The sequence below is a fragment of the Argiope bruennichi genome, chromosome 3 (genome assembly GCF_947563725.1).
Source record: "Argiope bruennichi chromosome 3, qqArgBrue1.1, whole genome shotgun sequence".
Classification (NCBI taxonomy): Eukaryota; Metazoa; Arthropoda; class Arachnida; order Araneae; family Araneidae; genus Argiope; species Argiope bruennichi.
This window is the reverse complement of record NC_079153.1, coordinates 2,649,879-2,663,468: the sequence shown is the minus strand read 5'-3', so window position 1 is coordinate 2,663,468 and position 13,590 is coordinate 2,649,879. Positions and strand designations below refer to the sequence as shown.

The following is a 13,590-nucleotide window of genomic DNA, read 5'->3' as shown; positions in this document are numbered from 1 at the left end:
ATTTTGCTGCATGCCATTACAAATTTAAAATACTTTTATTAATAAGAATTCTGTTACATTTTCAAGCTATCATGTTTTAAATCAACAATGATGCAAAGATAAACATGAAAGAAAAATAGCCATCTGAATTTCTAGACATTGGATTTAATGTAAAACAACATAACATATATTTTCTTACAGTTAATTTCAGATTATCCTTTTGTGCATAAATGTCCAAACAAAATATTTTTTCATAGCAAAATTGTTAAACCAAGTTCCTCAATAAACAAGACTTTCTGCTCAAATAATTCAGCACTTCAAATGCAAATTATGCAACAAATAATAAATTTCAGTTAGTTTTACTATCATAATATCTCTAATTACTTAGAAGATAGCGGAGAGAGAAAAAACTTACAGAAGATGGAGTTGAATGAACACTACGCATGTGTACAGGAGAGTTACTCCATCTCTTAGTAGAGTGAAGATTTTTAATTTCAGATCTAGGTACAAAGCACAAAAATTAGTGACCATCAATGTTATGTCAGTATTATAATATAGTAAGTATTTTGTAAAAATATGCAGATTTAAATGCTACTAAATAAACAAAACATTTAAAATATCTTAAATTATTTCTACATCAATAGTAAAATATATATGATATTCAAATTCCAATTATAAAAGTTTCAAAGCTACATCAATATACTTTCCCTTTAAAAATGTACACAAATAAAATTAAAAAGAATGAAATTCTTACTACATTTTCATGATTTGTTAATAATTGTCTCTTCCAAAAAATTATAAATACCAAAAAAAATTTCAATTTATAAAATATTTTTTTACTAGACATTAATCACCTTTCATTAACTTTTTAAGCATCAATTAGTCAAATCTCAATTAATGAGAATCTTACATAATGAATAAAACAAATTGTAAAGTGCGACTCGCTTAAAGAGCGATGCTTAGCAGAACAAGAAGCGAGGTGACACTGTGATGTCACATGCTGGATTGGTTTGTATCAGTCTGTGTTTAGGCGCTTGTTTGAAGAGAGCCTTTATACATATATTCAAGTTTTGGCAGGATAGCATTGTAGAACACGACTTCGTGGAGTTTGAGCAAATATCTGTGGAGCTTTAAACAACAAGACTTTATATCTTTGGCCAAGATTAACGAGGCTAAAGAATAAGTAGAACATTGATGAACTGGTGGAAAAACATAGCCAGAATTACTGAAGAGCTTTTGCAGCTTTTTATTGTACCTTCCGAGTCCCAATAAAAAGCTGTAGAAGAGATATGATCAGAAAAGGAAGAAATAATTGATGCCAGAGAGCAACAATCTTCAAATAAAATAAGGAAGATACTGAAAGCATGGAAAATTATCACATATTATTAGCATTGTCCTGATAAGGCAATAACTATGCATGCTAATAATTCATTTAACAATAATACCATGTCTCATTTTCAGCCAATTCTGAAGTACAGCTAAAGGCAAACATTATTATAAATTTATTTATTTTATTTTATTTTTTCAGAATGGAACACCATTTTTTATTTTACATGGATTAATATGGAAAAAATTGTTTCGCTAAATGAAAGTTTAGCTTTATGAGTAACATTCGGAAACAAATTATACCCATTAAGCGAGTTTCCACCATATCTTGATAAAATAAACTTAAGCTCTTAAAAATTGACCATGAAAAGGAGAGCTACTCAATTAAAAGATTATAAAAGGACTCTTTAAAAGACAAACCATATCCCATAGTTTTAATGTGTGGAAAACGCAGGAAAAGGAAGTAACAATTTAAGATAATTCGAAATAATAGTAAACTGAAAGAAAGCTTATATTTACATCCAGTGAAAAAAAAAAAAAAAAATTATTGCCAAGAATTCAGCAAGACAAAATTTACATATTAAGGATGGGAAAGATATTGATTACCTCTCATGCTCTTCAATTTTAAATACACAAAATTAAGGATTTGGGTGTGAAATGAAGGATAAGTAACATTTTATTTAATAATTACTTATCATGTAAACGAAATTTTTTATGAAATGAATCAAACTGTTATTTGTATTCACATTTTAAATTTTTCAGACAAATTTCAAATTGGATATTTGCTTTTTTTGAACATACCGGGTACATGAACTGTGCTTTGGAATAAAAAAGTTTATGTAAATCAAAAGTATTTTCACATAATAATGCATTGTTCTTTAATGAATGTGGATTTAAATAAGATGTAGCTTTTAATACAACAAAATTTTTGGGCATGCATTCAAATATTTTTTTATAGTATTTTTCACAATTTTTTTCAGTTTCAGTAATATTAAGTAATTTGTAGATGCTACTCCAATATCAATATTTTTTCTCAGTCTCAGATTTTAGGATCATCATGCTTTACCAAGAATAAGCAGTCTAATGTTTTTGCTTCTTTTGACAACATTTATTAACTGCTTAAAAAGATTTCCATATAAAAAATAGGCTCCACTAGTTCAAATGTTTGAAATTTTTTAGGAAACGATTGAAGAATATGCACGAAAAGAAGCTAATTTCAGACACAATCAATTTATCCTGACAAGCAATTATAATATAACTCATAAGATTCAGGTAAAGTTTTTAACTGAAATCTATGCATCTCTTGATGTTGTTAAAAACTTTTACAGCGTATTCGCAAACATTGACATTTTTCTACCCCGCGGACAGAAAAAAACTTCAATGGCAATTCAGAAGAACCTGTAACTTTAAGGAAATTGGCATGTCTAGCTGAACTATCTTTAAATATTTATACTAATTTGTATAATTAAGTATATGCCCAATGTTGACATGACTTCTTTAAAATTTGTATTTCAAACAATGGTATGCTTTAAAAGTATTGAATTCCAATTTCTTGTGGAGACTATTGGTTGATTGACACTAATATTGTGCAATAAAATCCATTTGGCATTTTTGTGAAGCGTGGCTCAAAACTTCATCAAAGCATATTACAAATCGTTTATTGTATAAAAATATCTTAAGAGATTTACACAAAAACTGCAGCTAATCCACAATAAATAACATACGACATTTTTGTATGACTTAACATACTTTTTTTTTTGCTATTTCACTATCAGTGAAGGTAAGTGAAATTATTTCAAATATATACTTGAATAGACGAATGTGATACAACAAGTTTTGATGTCAAACATTCAGAAGACCATGTTAATCTTTAATCAAGTCATAACAAACACTGAAGTGTATCACACTGTAGGAACCACATATCTTCTCTATGTCTTCTATGATGACTAATGTTTCATTTTTGGGGCTATGGCTATAATCTTTTATTCTTGCAATATTTAGAGATCAGTATTTTTCAGAAAAAGAAAAAATAAGTAACAAAAACTTCTTTGCACTTTCCCCCCCTTTTTTTTAATGAGAATTATCAAATGTCTCTGCATTTTCCCTGCTTTTTAGATAATTTTTAAATTCTTTGTATTTACTAGGTTCTCCTGGAACTATGGCAACCCTGTACAAGTAAATTCTTAAAAAATAACAAAAAAATAAAATTCGAGATAAATAAAAATGCTTAAATATTTGTTCCAAACAAAAATCCAAAAATCTATCAAGATTTCCTTCAAATTATCCCCACAAACATTATCAAATATAAGGTTCTCATAAAGATTTCAAAACAATTTTTATTAATTAAAAACCTTATGCAAGCAAACGGCCTTCCACAGTAGTGATTAAAATTTGATTAGTAAACTAACATCAAAACAAAAAAAGAGAGAGATTTAAATAAAATTTCCTTTGCCTTTTTGATATTAAAAAAATGTTCCCTGTACATCTTCTTATATTCGATGATGATTTAAATACACAGTTCAAATTAACTGTATTCATATTCTATGTTATAAACATATATTTATGTTGCCACTTTAAATGTTTAATCAAATTTTGTATCAATCTTTAAATAATATTAATATCTTAGCTATAAAAAAATGGTTTTAAGATTTTTAAGTGTTGATTTAGAATACTTTGTAATTTTCTGTAAAGCTATTAAGTACCCAAAAACCAGCTCTTTGTTGCAACACATTTTTTTTTTTTAATATTATAATAATTCATACAAGAAGGCCTTTTATATAAAATAAATCTTATAAATAACTAATAATAAACACTTTAACTTTTTCTATAAATATTTATTATATTAAAAGAGCTTAAATTTTGTTCATACATACTGAAATCTAAGAAACATTTAAAGACATTAATGAATGTTTTGAGACAATTTTACATTAATAAAAAAAATATGAAAATATTTTCAGCCAGAGTAATTCTGGGTATAATAACTAGTATAAAAATAAATGTAAAAAATCAGCCTAAATATGATAAATGGAGAAAGTCATTTTTATTTATTCATTCATTCAGAGAATTAAATCTACATTAATGAAGACTTCAGAAAATTATATATTTCAAATTTATTGATTCCCATATAGTTTATGTCTAAAAGTACTTTCAGGAACATTAATAATAATAATTGTAATAACTGAAAGGTTCCCAAGTTTGTTAAACAATTACATAGCACCCCCTTTATATTATCAATTACCCTGCAATGAATTTTTGATATAGTTGTTTATCTACATAAATGAAAAATGAAAACCATTTAAACATTGACTAATAGTAAAAGTTATTTTGTTGCTAGTACGTGCAAACAGAAAATTCTCTACAATATTACATCTTTATGTTGATTTTTAATAAATCTTTCTGAAACCAAAACTAGAGTATGCAACTAAACTTTATCTTAAAATATAAGCACTTTATAAGCACCTTTAGACACACACACACACACACACACACACACAAAAAACTGTAACCTTTTTATTTAAAAAAAAAAAATAGACTAAAAATATCAAAATAAGTTGATTATTAAGTAAGCCTTTTCAGATTTATACAAATATGCATATAAAATATTACCAGACATTACTGAAAAAAAGGTTAAGATGATAAATAAATAAATCTAGAATATAAAAATCATGCTAATATGTAAATAAAAGATTGCTTTGCTTCAGAGCTCGTTTCAAAACGCTTTCAATTAGTTCAATTTTTTCATTAATAATTTTTTCCAATTAATTAATTTTGTTAGTAATGAAGTTTCTGGCTTGTTGAACAAGTAAGTACATTAGCTTTATATTCAATTTCAGCAATTTCTTTTCCCAAGAGATATTTCTTTTCTCATAAAGAGACCCAAAAATCAGAATTTAACTTTCTTCATGTCACTGAGAACTATTTCTTTCGTTATTTGTTTCGCCAAAAGTAAGTGATGTTTTGGATGGACTGATATTGTTAATTTTCTCAATTCATATCAAGTGGATTCTACCAGACTGATTCATGTGGTCTTAGACTGCATTTTATGAAACATGATATTTTTCATTTAAATTTCCCACTTCAATTTTTTAATTAATGCCACAATCCTATTTCAATAAATATAATCCAAAATCTATGACAGAGCTACAATTTTTGAAATAAGATAATAAATTTCATTTATCTAAGTTGTGTGTGTTTTGTTACAGTTTACATGCATACAAACCAACAGATGATCAACTCGTTGACGGATTTGGTTCAAAATTTTAATACTGTTCTATACTTAGATGCTAAAACTGTGTGCCATATTTTACTAATGTAGCACTTTGTGTTTTGAAGTTATCCTGTTCACTTGTATTCAAACGGAAAAAAAAAAAAAAAAAAGCAATGGGAATGGATTCCGTTCAAAATTTAGTTGAAATCTGAAAATTTAGCACAAAGGAAGCTCAATGCGGTTTTCATATTATTGTGATCACAAATAGATGCAAAACTAACAATGTGTTATTCGGTGGTTTGAATCATAAAAATAGAGAAAATTTCAAATTAGAATTTTTTTAACTATTGCAATTCTTTCTCTTTGAATAGTCCTTATACAAAAAAGTAAACTAAGGAATTTTATTGGCATTAATTTATTTTTGATATCTTTTTGCAAAAGTAACAAATGACATACAATTAATTTTTGAACATCATGAACATTTTACTTTACTTTTATCTTTGGAAACCTTGAATGATTTAGTATACTCACTTTTAAAATTCCATAATGAATCAAATTCACATTTTCTGGCATATTGTTAAGAAGTTCTAAATTTTTGCATAAAAATTAATCAAAATAAAAATACTTAAATTATTCACTGATGGAAAGTCACTAAGTGATGTTGAAATATAATTAACAAATGCTTTAGAAACAAATAATCACATGATAAAAAGCAAGGACCAGCTGAAGTTACAGTTAAAAACAACATGAATAAATATAATCATTTCTAAAATGGAAAGATTTTCCCGTTATCTAAACAAGGAAAACGGAGGTGATAGAAAAGTCAAGTAAATGAAAAGGATATATTTCCCCCATTCTATTAAGATGTCCCTAAACTGAGATAAAAACCTTTTTCACCGATCTCTAGATTCATTATATCAAACATTCAAAAATCCAACATTGCAAAGAAAATATAACTTATAATCGTAAAGATCTAGCACAATGAAATGATTTATTTTCCTCATAAGAAAAAAAAAAAAAAAAACATAAGCACCTGAATAAAAAAAAAATAAACACTTTTAAGGCCCTTATATAAGGATCATCAAAAATAAACAGTTTCTAAGGACTTTTAATAACTCTATGCACCCTCAAAATGAATAATATCTGTCATTAGTATTTAATTTTTAAATTTTGTGAATAAGATTCCAAATATAGAATTTAATATTTGGGAAACCATCTGAAAAATTCTCTCTTGCTAATACTGACTGAAGGGGAAAAAAATGTTTTGGTAGATGAATAACAGAGTTTTCAGTATAATATATTTCTACGAACATCAACTTCCGTGACATTTGTCTACATTAAATACATGTTAAACTGTGTTTCTATATTGTTTAAAAGCAAAATTATAACTAAGCATGATAAAGATAACTTCTATTTGTTGCAAATACAGTGTTTCTTGAGCCCAATCATGAAATATTGCAAATTTATAAAAAAATTTAATTTCAGAACTTCAGGAGATTCATTTTTTTTAATTGAGTAGAAATATAATATTGCTTAGGATAAATGTAAAAAATTCGCTAAAAAACAACAGAAAATAGTCTATGAAAAAATAGTCTGCATTATAGTGTTTAATAAGGAATCCTCATTGATATGTCAGTTAATATCATTAGAATGCTGTGACTATTTTAAATGTTTCACTATATTATATATATATATATATATATATATATATATATATATATATATATATATATATATATATATATATATATTATATATATATATATATATATATATATATATATATGTATTTGTCTATACCTATTTATAAGTCTTTCCTAAAATTTCAATGATTTGTTTCTAAAAATTCTTAAAATTAAATATTTTACAACTATTGCAAAATTAATAACTATTTCAGAAACTTGAAGAGATGATACCTTTCACACATGACATTGTTGCTTAGTAAACAAAAATATTTATGATGCAAAAATTAATGTAATACGTCAAATACCCATATAATCATGAACTAGCAAATTTTTTATTCCAAAGGATTTTTTTACCTTTTTTTTTACTTGTCAGTAAATAGTGTTTACCATTAGTTGAACGGTTAAATAATTAACATTCATGCACAAGTTTGTACATATTAGTCTTATTTGAATTTACCTGCATGGAGAATGATTTTCTTCGTCTGCAACAAAAAGCTTTCGGCGTAAAGAAGAAGTACTCGAATCTGCATCTTCACGAGAATTTTCTTTTGAACTAGTATTATTTTCTTCATCTTCATTAAAAGTAAAATATTTTCCTATAACAGAATTATTTTATCAAACAATAATAAAATATAGGATTAAGTTAAAAATCCTTGCTTCAGTTAATTATTTTCTATTTAAGGAATAAAACAATTTTTACATCAATACATTATCAATTTAACAAAAGATAGGGCAAAAATCGAAAATTTAAGAATTACCTAATATATTGGTCAGATCTACATTAGGTGGAATGCTAAGTGAAGTTTGAGTTGTAGCTGAAAAATAAATGCTTATTTTAATACAGTAAACTTTGTATACATTTGCGAAATATCAAAAGAAAACTAAACTAAAAAGTAAGAGAATTATTCTTTTAAATTATTTCCTAATATTAAATGATTAGTTATAAAAAAATCAATTTAAGGTCATGTAAGTTTTAAGATGAACATATTTTAAATCCAGTAATAAATATTAAACTTTAAAGTCCAATCATTGCACCAAAGATAGCTCAAAAATGTTTAATATAACTTTAATAATTTAAGACAATCTCTTTACTGTATTGTCAAAATGCCATTTATTTAAAAAAAAAAGAAAAAGAAACAGGGAAAAAAAAAGCATTATTTTGTTTAATGGTTTAAATATAAGATGAAACTGATTATAAAATTTACATCATAGCTTGATAAAAATTCAAAAAATAAAGTAATACATTGATTAAAAAAATTTTTTAAACAATAATAACATTATTTTTAGGGGTCATATTCTTTCATGATACAATTTTTTAAAAATTATAATTAAACTGAAATACCACCAATACCACCCACCCCCCTCCAAAAAAAAAAAAAACCCCGATGATTTATTATCATTAAAAATTCTGTAAATAATACTTCCGATAAAAAGCTATTTTAATGAGTTAGTATAATTTTTTTTTAATGTTGAAAACACCAACTCCGTCCAGATTGAAATTTAATCTAGAACTAATTCAATAAAACTTATTTAATCTAATTAAACCATTTATCCCTTTAAAGGGCCATTTTTTTCTAGTCATATTATGTTAAAATATTTTTAGGCTTGAAATTAGAATAAGAAAAAGGATTCATTTAGCTTATTAGATAAATTTAATTTCATTAATTAATTAATTTGGTTAATTAATAATTAAGTAACAAATCAAGACACATCATTTTGTCTGAGATAAAGAATTGAAGCATCCAAGTTTCTGACTTACCAAAATAATTTTCAGAACTTATGCCAACTTACATAATTTCATACAAAGATTGATAAATTTGGTGGGAAGCATACTTCCCACGGCCCTAGAAAGGGTTAAACTAATCCATTCAAATAGCAACAGTTTTTGTAATGTGGCAACAAGATAGCTAAAATTTTGGATCATTTTTTAAATTTAATTTAGAGAATTTGATTATTTTTCAAGGTAATAATTTAATTTTGAAACAAACATAATTTAATAATACAAAATAAAAAAAAGTAAATCTATCAAAATATTTCTACAATAATGCAATCTTTTTAAAATATAAATATATTTCCAAAAATTCTTAATTGCTTAAATTAAATGGCATCTTAAGAGTTATAAATAATTTTCAGTACCTTCACAGCGTTGAACACCTTGAAATAATACATTTACACGTGTCCTTCGTCTTGGTTTAATATTAGTGCTCCCTGAAAGCATATGCAATACCATTGATAAGTTAATTTAATTAATACCTTCAGTATTTTTATTTTTATGATAAAGCATTTAAGTAATATTAAGATTTCTACAATAATAAGAATTATAAAATAAACTAAATCATTTATGAATACATAACTAATTTAAGAGGGGGAAAAAATAGCATCACAATTAACATTTCAGGATACAATGTTCTGCTCACATAAATATGCATTTTAAATGAAAGGCAAAATAATTCAAATATTACACTGCCTTCCAAACAGAAAATTAGTGCGCATCTTTTTAAACTTAATTAACAATTCAAAGGACTACACCAGTATATGCCCATCAATCACATGCAAGTTATGCTTACCATAGTAGACTTTCAATGTTATCATTACAAGAAGAAACATGACAAAATAAATAATAAAAAAAATAAACAAACTTTGATATCTGCTCAAAATTTCAAAGATTTCTTTCAAGATATAAAATTGAATTTTAGAAGAACAATATAATACAAATTTATACCTTTCAGTACCGAATTCTGTGGAATGTTTAGAGCCCCACCATTACAAAAGATAATCAAAATTTCATTATTTGAGTTAGTCCAGCTTCAATCTTGTAAAAAATAAGATTTGTTTTATTGAATATCAAAATTAACTTAATTATAAAGAAAAGAACTTCAAATTGAGGTAAAATTCACAAGATATATAAAATCGAGCACAATCCTTGTATGATGCAAATAAGAAATTGAAAAAAGTAAAACACAAACAAAAATATTCAGCTAAATCATACCAGACACAAATACAATAAAATAGCTAAATATATGTATTTTTTACAATTCTATTTGATAGAAAAAGTTAATACTACACATTTTAAAAAGTTTTAATTAAAATTTACAGTTAAGTACTACACATTTTCTTTTTATCCAATACTTCTCAGGATTCAGAACTTCTGTAGCATCAGTGATATATTTCACAACTTGTGCATACTTTTTACTCAATTTTGTTAATATAAAAGTCATGAAATATATACATTATTAGTCCTATTTTTTTACATTTCAAAATACCAGTATTGGAAATTGGAGAAAATTGTAAACAGATATAGAAATACAAATCCTAAGAGAATCTGAGAAGATTAAGAAAAGACACTATAAAAACAAGAATATAAATGTAATGCAATTTTGCATTTTTTTACAATTAATTATGGAACTTTCAGCTGCATGATTATTTGAATTAACAAGCAGTATTATTTAAAATTCTAGATCAGATAACTAACAAATCATAGACTCTTCCATTGCACAGACACAAAAAAGTTTCTATATTCTGTATAGTTTAATATGCAGTTTAATAGAATCCATAAGAGCAAATTAAAATAACCTTTATCATAAAAAATTAAATTTCAAAGTAAATTATTACATGTAGGCAAAAAAATTATATTTAACAATTTAGAATAAGGATAGCATTTCATTAGCAATGAGGCTTTTAGAAGAATTCATTTTAGATTACAAATTTTTACCTTCTTTAGGAGAAGAGCTCCACGGTGATGGAACAATGCTACTTTGTGAGAAAAATGCATCAATAGCTTTTTGAGCTTTTACTTCTTGCTCTTCATCTACCCTAAAATGCAGTGAAAAAAAAATGGTGATTAAATTTTTTTAAACATTAAAATTAAAAAATTCAGTAACATGAAACTTTTTCATCTTCTTTTTGCTTAATATTTCATTTGTTGTGTGTTATGGATTCCAAAACAAAAGATGCTAAAATAGTAAGAAATCTTTAGACAAACATTCTTATTTGTAACTTAAAATTTAAAGTTATTTTAGCGGTATGTGATGCGCTAAGGATAGAACCTGGGACCTTGTGGTTAGCAGTCCAGTAACTAAACCATTATACCAAAACAATTGTTCGGGTAGAAGAGCTGTTAACTAGCTTATATGCTATTCACAACAGACTCTCCCTCCAGTGAGTCGGAGGTGAGATGAACGATATGGCTGTTGAGTGGTGATGTATCGAGTTATTAGAAGCTGTCTAATTGGGCCGGTACCCAGTTAAGTAGCGAGTATGTGTGGGTCAGTGGTTGCCGCGTCAAGTGAGTCTGATAACTTTGGTTGCGGGTAGATGGCGCCACGACAGCTGTATGAAGGTTGAAGGTTCATTGTCCGAGGTCACCAATTTAGCAGTATGCGATGCGGTAAGGATAGAACCTGGGACCTTGTGGTTAGCAGTCCAGTAACTAAACCATTATACCAAAACGATCGTTCGGGTAGAAGAGCTGTTAACTGGCTTATATGCTATTCACCACATTATTTAGGTGATTCATTACAAGGTCTTACATTAAACAAGTATATTACTTAATGCCAATTTTAGGAAATTCATGTTTAAGCTAGTAACAGAATGATTATTATATATATTATAGTTTGTTACCTTGTTTCAGGTAAAGAAGTTTCATCTATATCAGCTGGATAAAGATAAGACAAATGCTCAATCGACCATCGAAAAGATCCCTAGATTAAAATATATATATATAAACAATATGCATAGTAAGCAATGAATAATAATTTTAAAAAAATGTCAGATTTTTATTTGTAAACTGCATGCCATCGCTAAAGATTCCAGCCAATAATTACAAAAAAGTCCACAAATTTACATAATTATATACTTGTTTCTTGAAACTAAATATAATAAAATTGATGAAACAGCAAATTTAAAAATAAGAACAAGCAAACTGTGCAATATGTGATATTTTAAAATTAGCTTTAAAGCCATATGTAGTTTATTTGCTGCAGTTCGTTAATGCCTGCTATGGACAAATATGAAGAATACTTACATTTTCTGCTTCATTTCTTTGTAAAGTTGCAAACACAGATGGTGAGCATGCAGGTAAGTATAAAGATTCAGCTTTAACATCAAAAGGATTTCTTATAACAGGTGTGCATCTATTTTCATTTGCTACATTATCATTTTCTTCATTAATTACATGAAGAGGAGTTCCAGGACGTAAAGGGGTCAGAGTACGTTTTGGTGTGCCATTGAAAGTCAAACTTGCAGCAGAAGTTGAAGGGCTGATTTTTTGAAGCCTATCCATTAATTTGCTAATTCTAAAAAGAAATTTTTAATCTGAAACAAAGAAAATAAGTTGGTATTAAACAAAACAAATTTTTTCAATGTCAAATAATAGAATGTTAGAGCAATAATTAATTATTAATATTAACAAAATAGTTTATAAAGTTTAATAGAAAGCATTTTCACAGCCAAAAATAACAGAATATTAAAACGTTCATTGAAATATTATTATAAATAATCTATATAAAAGTATTTTTTATTTACAATATATAATTATAAATATAAATAATTATCTTAAAAATACAAAAAAAGAAAGAAATATTAACACTTTTGGCAGTTTATAGTTTAAAAAAAATTACAACTTGGCATCATTCGCCATCATGTATGCAATTCAGTAAAGATGCATAAAAATACAATTAAAAAAACACTATTAAGTTGAATTTAATAAAAAGATAGAAAGCATCTCTGAAATGTAATCCCCCCCCCTACAACAGTTCATATTCTCAATTAAAAATGGGGTATTTATAAGAAATATCTTTATTTGATTTTTCTTTAAAGAAAGTAACAAACAAAATTTTAGTTGTCTTCCTATAACAAAATCCTTGGTAATATTTTGAATATTTATTAATTAGTCTTCATTGATTGTAATGCATCATTAAAGCAGGGGGGAAAAAAACTATCTGAACTCATATTAAATAAAATTGTCTTGCTGAATTCATATAGGTAGAGTTCTTGGGAGACATCAATCAAACAATATAAGTACATAAAAGTCCTTCTTAGCAAATATAAAATATTTGAGTTCATGAAAATTAATTTATATGTATTTTTAAGAGATGGTGCCTTACTAAAAAGATACGCAGTATTGAACATTCTTAAGGAATTAGTAAGAAAATGGCACGCGCCCTGTTTAGTTACATTTACTTACCCAAAAATAAAACATAAAATAAATCTAAAGATAAATTTCAATAACAATATTAATTTTGAATTTTCAAACTAACCGCAATATGTATGGAGTTTAGTTGCAATTCGTGTTACAGCTGATTACCGGGAAAGAAACATTTCTTTTATCATTTTTAAAGAAATTCAATAAAGTTCTTAAAGCAAAGGAATATAAAAATTAATTTTTCTTAAAAA

At 26.1% G+C, this 13,590-nt stretch overlaps 1 protein-coding gene across 5 annotated transcripts in view; it reads right to left on the bottom strand.

Annotated features, from left to right (window-relative positions):
• Positions 1-13,590, bottom strand: part of LOC129962602 (protein aurora borealis-like) — a 102,083-nt gene that overhangs the window by 5,681 nt on the left and 82,812 nt on the right. For 2 of the 5 annotated variants that reach the window (XM_056076420.1, XM_056076421.1), the window contains exons 2-8: positions 12,221-12,510; positions 11,818-11,897; positions 10,910-11,010; positions 9,334-9,405; positions 7,956-8,012; positions 7,655-7,793; positions 395-479 (exon numbers count right to left, since the gene is read on the bottom strand). In XM_056076420.1, coding sequence (XP_055932395.1) covers positions 395-479; positions 7,655-7,793; positions 7,956-8,012; positions 9,334-9,405; positions 10,910-11,010; positions 11,818-11,897; positions 12,221-12,478 — 792 coding nt within the window. In that variant the 5' untranslated portion in view covers positions 12,479-12,510. The other 3 variants (XM_056076417.1, XM_056076418.1, XM_056076416.1) reach the window with 3 other exon arrangements.